Below are 7,944 nucleotides of genomic sequence, written 5' to 3'. Positions count from 1 at the left end.
CCGTGGCCGCCTTTTGTACAGATTTAGAGCTTTATTCTATATTGTCCGAAACAGCCCTTTCTCTGGAAATCCCCATTTACTTCAGTGGAGTTTTTTGGTTTAAAATTGCCTGCGTCGCCTCTCCGGACACTATAGAATAAGGCCCTTAAGGGGGTCTCTAAGAAATCCCCTATATCTTACAACTTCCCGATGTTTCTTTTGGAGCCTCACAATTTTCATCTCCAGATAAACACCATCCAACCCGCTGGGATATTTCTAATGGAATATTTCCCCTCTGTATTTATCACCATCAAATTACAGCCCTTATAATTGCGCCCTGCCTAGAACTGGGATAATTGGACGAATTGTCAGTTCCAAGGATGTTCAGTGTCGGCATGAAACCATATGGTGGAATCAAGGGGGGTTTCCACCACAATAATTAAAAGCAATGTGAAGGAACGCCTTATTTTTACAAGTTAAAAAGACAGAAGGGCGGAGAGTGCCTACATGGAAACAGAGCTGTGTATTATTAATAGCAGGAGGTCGTGTTCATACTGTCAAGGAAAACGTACCGCTGTATCAGGGTAGAAAACACTATTTTGCATTAATCTGATGCTGAGAGAGGCATTTCTATCCTGGTTCCCATTGAAGTGTATCCGGGTCTTATGAAACCCATTCTGTCCAGCTTGTGATTTTAAGAGTTGAAGCTGCAGAACAGGCTGTATTGCGTTTTTAAATTATTATTATTGTTTCTGTTACAGGATTGAAGCAGGGGGTCGTTGGAGCTGAACTGTTAATTTCAGCTGCAGGGACCCCGTACTTCCGGAGATAACTTACCTCCATAGCAGTGCCAGTATTCCTGCAGCCAGAGAAAGTGTAGCCAACATAATGGCTTTAAATGTCCCGCGGGCCAATAAGAAGCCGTGACATCATCCAGTGCAAGCTTCCTATTGGCCCGCGTGACCGGGACATTTAAACTTCACAGAGAAACCCGGCAACCGCTACTGAGGTAAGTAGACTGTTCTGCTGCTTTAAGATACTTTTATAGGTGATTTCCTAGACCGTGTTATTATTTTTGTAAGGATTGAAGTTTTAACCCCTTTGCTAGTGGCACCAAGCTGTATAATAATGGCAAGCAGCACGGTGCTGGCCCCGCTGGCAGGGAAGGGGTGTAAACATGATCAGAAAGCCTCCCAGAAATTGTTGGTATCACAGGAGGACGAGGACTCCCAACCAAGGCTTTGTCATGTACCTGTTCACAGGTAGCTACGCCACTGCCTTTGTGGGTTTCCGGTCTCTGATCGGTTGCAACATATACTCTTACCTTGTCAATGCTCGCCATAACAAATCAAAACTAAGAGGCGGTGGGCGCTTCTTCTCATTGGACTTGTAAGATCTCCTCGCCAGCAGCTTTCACATATATACAGACTACATTTATAATGATATACAGTACACTTGAGTAATACACTGGTGGTACAGGAAGCTTTATTCATATAATGGCGTGGTACCATACAAAAAAAGGATGGGAAAGCATTGCTTTGTAATGGGTTAAATGCTTTTCAGTGTCCTTACAACCGACTGGGACCACAAAATACATACATTGATAGTGTCCATACCATGGTATTTAACTCAAGGTTGGTGCTGACTTTTATACTGAGAACAGCTAGGTAGGCTTTAGCTGCCATTTTTTTCTGATGCCAGGCGGATGTGGCATGTCGGGGCATACCAAGCGCTTGCTTCTCATGCTATGGTTCTCAGAAGAACGGAGAGGAGCCTTCTCACTTCCATGAGGAGCCATGAGCATGTTCTCCTCCTCTCCTCGTGATCTAAGCTGTGTCTCTGGTTCGGGTTTCACAGCAGAGGAAGCCTGGGAGCGATCTGTCTGCCCCTTTGCGTTGGCGGGCGGTGCCAGAAATGGCAGGGTTTCTTTGGATAGGGTAGCCATTTGGCTCGGAGAAAGGTTGGGAAATGGTCCTCCTGGCAGCCTGTTGTGAATTCCCCTATGACTGAGGCTCTGAATTCTCTCCTCCAAGGACATCAGCGTCTGATGAGGGTGAAACAAGTGATCGGCACAGAGCTGCCACTCAGCAGAACCTGGGAGAGGAGAGGAGTAAAGAGGTCGCCCACTGTGGGGAGCAAAGCCTACGGGATGAAGTTCTGCAGCGGAGGGAGGTACATGGGGGTAGATGTCGTGGAGGCCAAAATGGCAACAGGATCCCAAAAAACAGGAAGAGGAGGCCGAGCTGCATCCTGGGGAGAGAAGCAAAGATTTAGTATGAATATTATGCTACTGTAATCCCAGAGATTCAAAGGCAAAGGAATGAGGACCCAGAGAATCTGAGGAAATATTGACAGAAACTATAAGTATTAAGAACACATTTTTTAAAAAGTCAACGTAAAATATAATTAATGTTAACTTCATCTCTAAATAAGTCATACGCCTAATCATACAAGACTTCTTAGTTTGCTGGTTTGGCAATTACTGGCCTTTCACATACAGTAGTTGTTCCTTGCAATGCCAGAGGTCAGATTAACTCCAGGTGGTTTTATATTGTCCCTTCCTTATATCATCAGTTCCATACTATTTAAAAGCAGTTTTCCACCAATCTCATTTTATTGAACTCTTTCACTGCCAGAAATGTTCATTGGAAATGGATTGAGTTTACATTGACTTTTTAATGGATCTGGATGAAGACCATCGATGGAACATTATTAAAGGTTCTACTAATCTACAATTGAAATAGGCAGATAAGGTCAAACTGAAATGTTGGACTCCAATTTCGAACCCATACCACATCCAATGTCACCAGTTAACCAGAAGACTTACGCCCAGCACCCAATGCCTTTTTCTCCACACTCATGTCAAAGTCCACTGGATTCTGGATCACTCTACGAGAAGCGAGTTGGTCGGCCAATAACTTGTGTGCAAGGATCGTATTCTGTAGGACCTGAAGCGATGGGAAAACATGGTTTGTTCCTCATACAGTTTCAGCCTCACACCGATGTCAATACCAGGATTGTCACCCCCTCACCCCCCCTTTCCTAGTACATATGGGCACATTATACAGCTATATTTTAAGGAAGGAAGTGATATACTGGTTAAGTGTGTGTGTACAGAATCAAATAGATATATGCATAGGCAAATGCTTATGGAGAGGGGCGTAGGAGGGACGAGAGGGGGGGGATGGGAGGAGGAGGGGGAGAGGACCGGAGGGGGGGAGGATGGGGAGAGGACCGGAGGGGAGGGGGTGAAGAAGAGGTGAGGAGAAGGGGGGGTTGGGGGGACAAGGAAGGGGGGGTTGGAGGGACAAGGAAGTGCATGAAACATATACTAAATACCGGTCCTGACAAATGTTATTGAAAAATAAGAGGGTTTCTTTTTTTCCATAGAGCACCAAATATCCCGACGTTTCGGTCGCCAAACACACGCACCGATATGAGCTCACTGTTTCCACTATGAAACAAATACTTTATTATACCTTCATTACAACACAGCAGCACAGATGAACTCCCCCCCCCCCCCCCCTAACACATAATAAAATATTAGTTTCTCTATAATCACCATGCTCCTGTAAAGCTTCTAACTCCAGAGACACTGTGCGGTCTGTTTGTAGAACTTAGACATGTTTTTTGGAGGGTTCGCTTCTCCCCCCTGCACTCGGGAGATTGGAGTTGACTTGCAGCCTCCAGACTATTGTATGTGTGTATAATGCGAACGTATTACCTCCCTGTGCACCCCAGGCGGCACCGCTGCTGAACGATACATATTGCTCCCCATCAGTAGAGGTTGTGCCGGGGCCCTCACGTCCCACACTGGGTAGTTGACGAAAATGAGCTTGCTGAAGTTAAACTTGTAGGTGAATCTCTTCCCTTTGGTCTTGTGCAGTATCCTCTTGTTGTAGTAATACCTAACAAGTACACGTTTCAACCACAATTCAATGCACCGCCGGTCCCTCCGGCAGCACAGGTGATAAAACTGATAACATAACTAGGATTACCCAGCAGGTTCTCCGGTTCTCTCTCACCTGAGTGCCCGGCTCAGCTTGTCATAGTTCATCTGAGGTTTGCCCTTGCGCCGGCCCCACAGTCTCGCCACCTCTTCGGGGTCCTTGATGACAAACTCCCCGTATTCCCCCTGCTGCCACGCGATGACATTTTGGTACTCTTCCTTCTGCAGCAGCTCCAAGATGAAATGCCACAGCTGGATCTGCCGGGAGCCGGGGCTCGATTCCGCCTTGTACGCCCAGTCTGGGAACGCCAGCCCTGCAAACATGGGAGAGTGTTCACTGGACGGTAGAAGAGGGCTCGGGGTAACCAACGAGTCTCTGCATTATTTAGTAGGTTGCCAGGTGTCTTCTGCAAAAATACTGGACAGCTTGGCAAAACGTGCAACGTGCTCAAGACACACACACACACACACCTCCCTCAGCTCCATGCTGTTTCCTCCTCTCCTTGTCCCCACCCCCAGGCTCCTGACACCTCCTCCCGATTGGCTGCAGCTGGGTAATGCAGCCAATCAGGATGGAGAAAGCTGCCCAGCCACCTAGCAACAGCCCTGCTCTCTCCCTGCTCAGGGAAATCCTGCACACCCCCCCCCCCCCAAGGCAATTAGGTCACTACGTCCAGAGATTTAATACCGGACACATACAATTTTTTACTGGACAGAGTATATAAATACAGGACAGTCCGGTTCAATGCTGGACACCTGGCAACCCTAATATTTAGAGGGGTCCCTGGAATCAGTGGGATAGGTTACCTTTAAAAAATAAAAAAGTAGTGAATCCCCGGTTAGAATCTCTGTGTCCGTTTTAGATTTGGCAAGTCTTCTGATCTCCCTGTGCCTCGGGCACCAACATTAGATTGTAAGCTCTAAGGGGTAGGGACTCAATGGGAATGCAACATTAGCGCTGCGTACATTGTCAGATATATATATTTATATATATATAACAAATTGTAATTGCATGCCTACATACACACAACATGACCACATGCTCTTTCTCTACCGTACCTGGTATCCAGTAAGAGCTGGGAACAACGGTGCCTCTATCCGTCACACAGCCACAGTGCATCCTATCAGCCTGGGAGCAGAGAGAAAGATCCTTTCACTACTGGTCTAGAGTAGCAGGAGACAAGGAGTGCAGCACCGCTTACATTACTAGTGCGTGGGGTGTCGGTTATAATAGTCAACTAAACTTGTGAGTTCGATTCCCCTGTGGGGCTTGTGCACATGAGCATGTGGGTTATTTAATACGACATTGCAGATGCAGAACTGGTACAAAATCACTGCTTTTATCATGGAAATAGCGTCTCTTGGAAGCATTGGATAAACCTGGTGCTGTTTGTGTTATTTATCACAGTGCGGTTTGATACAAGGCAAAATATCATTCTAAATAAAATGAAAGCTCCCTGTAAAATAGGCATTATCAACACAGGGGGAAAAAACCCACGAACACATATCTGTCTATCTATAACTGCGGTTACGTGTAGCACGTTAAAAAAAAAAAAAAAGATGACAGCCCAGACGCGATGTTTGAGGTCTAGAAATCTCATGTTGGAAATCATCGCCGAGAATCGTGTGTGAAGAACAAACCTATGCGGTTTGAAAAGCTGTTCCACAAGGTGTGAAACCACTTTCATGTGAACCACAACGACGATCGCTAAAAAAGAAAGAAGTGAAACTGTAGCATGGGTATGTAAAAAAAAAAGATATTATCTATCACCCTTCAACCGCTGATCGTTACAGACCAGACGAGCGTGATGCAATGATACCGGGGCCTAATTGCTTTTCAACCAGGCGAGATTGTTACAGTCGCTGCCAAGATGAAAGGGTTAAAGGTTAAATTGCTGCGAAACGTGTATCTCACGGCTAGAACTCCAGCGCAGAGAATGTGAGTTATATGACATAATATAAATAAATATATTTTTTTAGATCTATGTTTTTTTTTTCTTCTTGTATTAAATCAAGAGCAAATATCTGCTATGTATAAAGCATAATGTGTGTGTGTGTGTGTGTGTGTGTGTGTGTGTGTGTGTGTGTGTGTGTGTGTGTGTGTGTGTGTGTGAATCTGGTAGAAATAAGAGAAGATAGGAAAGAAATACTAGAAAATAAGTGTTATAAAAAGAGAAAGGAAGAGGGTGAAGGAATTAAAGGGTTATAGAAGCCCAAAGTAAATAATAATAAAGAATATATATATATATATATATATATCACTTACACGGCTTCGGGGAGAGATTCTTTGGGTAATAAGTCGGTGTTCCCCACTGGATCAAACAGCTGAGAGACAAACAAGGAGAAAAACTAAGAGGTTATACAGAGTATCTAATTTATAGGGCGACGAGAGGAGGGGGCACCCTTCCAATCCTTATCTTCTTATCCACCCCAAAATAAGAAGTAACATACACCGCGGCTTAGTCACAGGGTTATCCTCCTACGGCTGGCTTTAAAGGGATTTGGGATTCTCCTGCTGGATGCTCACCGGCCAAAGAAAATATATCATTAGACTAAGCCCGTTTAGTGCAACAGTATGTAAATATGTCATTTCATTACTATGGACCCAAGTGTTGGGGGAGCGATGCTGTTGATGGGATGCGTGTAACATTTAAATATGAAGGATTTGATTGTATTTACCAATGGGTGGCCAATACCAGTCCTCAAGGGCCACCAACAGGTCAGGTTTTCAGGATATCCCTGCTTCAGCACAGGTGGCTCAGTCAACTGAGCCACTGATTGAGCCACCTGTGCTGAAGCAGGCATATCCTGAAAACCTGGCCTGTTGGTGGAGCTTGAGGACTGGCATTGGCTACCTCTGGTGTATAACATGCAACAAAATCAGTGATAAATCAGACACACAAGGTTACAGAGCCAAGTCTCCCGGGCTGCCACACTGGTTCACCCAATAGCACCCAAAATTCTAAAGCAAAGGAACCTTGAAAGAAAGTCATGTTTTATTTGAAATCTGGTGCCGTCTTTTGGCTCCCGGATACGTTGACAATGAAGTACTCAATTGCAATATTTAGATGGATTCAAATGTAACTCCTGTTTCTTTTATTATCGGGCAAACGTCTCAACTCACAAACACAGCCAGCGGAGCGCTAAGCAGCGAGACGTGGCTATAGGATTTTAAATAGCTGTTTAAATTCAGTGAATTCTTGTCAACAGTTTCCCGACGAGAAGGATTTTCTCTTTACGGCGTTGCATGATATTTCTTACGCATGTGGACATTCACGAATGTATTTCTCAATTTTTATGTTATATATATATATATATATATATATATATATATATATATATATATATATATATATATATATAGCCACTCATATAATAATGATTATAATTATAATGAATGAGCAATGTTTTAAATAACCTGAAAGAGAAGAGGGTCTCCAATGACTTGCTGATCCCTCCAGCGCAGAATTGGGGTAATCAGTGCCATATATTAAAACCCAGATACGGGATCCCGTACAATAACACGATGTGTCACTATCCCGATGGTAGCAGCAACTAATATTGTATTGCAGGCTTGACGCAACTTGTTGAATAAAATTAAGAGATAACAAATGGCTAATTATATGTGTATTGCAGGCTCTGAAGCAGCATTAAATGGAAAAAGGATAGGGATCTAGAGCAGTGTTTTTCAACCGAGTTTCTCCGGGCATCTCTACAAGTTTCATTTATAGAAATTGTACCATATACAAAAGAATTTACAATGCATCTGATCTCAGGCGCGCTATTAGAGAGGGTTGGGGTTCCTTACAATAAATCTGCTCTCAGACGCGCTATTAGAGAGGGTTGGGGTTCCTTAAAATGCATCTGATCTCAGACGTGCTATTAGAGAGGGTTGGGGTTCCTTAAAATGCATCTGATCTCAGCCGCACTATTAGAGAGGGTTGGGGTTCCTTACAATGCATCCGATCTCAGCCGCACTATTAGAGAGGGTTGGGGTTCCTTACAATGCATCTGAT

General features: G+C 44.3%; 1 protein-coding gene across 2 annotated transcripts; it reads right to left on the bottom strand.

Moving 5' to 3' along the window:
• Window positions 1–1,461: 1,461 nt before the first annotated feature.
• On the bottom strand, window positions 1,462–6,294 carry LOC142498513 (ETS translocation variant 3-like protein). Of its 2 annotated transcripts, XM_075606747.1 has the most exons (6): window positions 6,195–6,294; window positions 4,988–5,057; window positions 4,005–4,242; window positions 3,704–3,887; window positions 2,807–2,927; window positions 1,462–2,229 (listed from the first exon to the last, which is right to left on the bottom strand). In XM_075606747.1, exons 2-6 carry the CDS (start codon window positions 5,046–5,048, stop codon window positions 1,643–1,645), a joined length of 1,191 nt encoding a protein of 396 aa, XP_075462862.1. In that variant the 5' UTR covers window positions 5,049–5,057; window positions 6,195–6,294; the 3' UTR covers window positions 1,462–1,642. The 2 variants fall into 2 exon arrangements, with proteins under 2 accessions (XP_075462862.1, XP_075462863.1); XM_075606748.1 differs by lacking the exon at window positions 6,195–6,294 and having other exon boundaries at window positions 4,988–5,256.
• Between the last annotated feature and the right edge of the window lie 1,650 nt (window positions 6,295–7,944).

This window comes from Ascaphus truei, chromosome 7, assembly GCF_040206685.1.
Source record: "Ascaphus truei isolate aAscTru1 chromosome 7, aAscTru1.hap1, whole genome shotgun sequence".
NCBI lineage: Eukaryota > Metazoa > Chordata > Amphibia > Anura > Ascaphidae > Ascaphus > Ascaphus truei.
The sequence above is the reverse complement of the archived record's forward strand: the minus strand, read 5'-3'. Positions and strand labels throughout refer to the sequence as shown.

Coding starts and splice junctions, on each gene's coding strand:
- LOC142498513 (XM_075606747.1), bottom strand. CDS start 5,048: ATGCACTGTGGCTGTGTGACGGATAGAGGCACCGTTGTTCCCAGCTCT. Junction 3,888..4,004: donor AAGCTGAGCCGGGCACTCAG/GTGAGAGAGAAC, acceptor TGTACTTGTTAG/GTATTACTACAACAAGAGGA. Junction 2,928..3,703: donor CGCCTGGGGTGCACAGGGAG/GTAATACGTTCG, acceptor CCATCGCTTCAG/GTCCTACAGAATACGATCCT.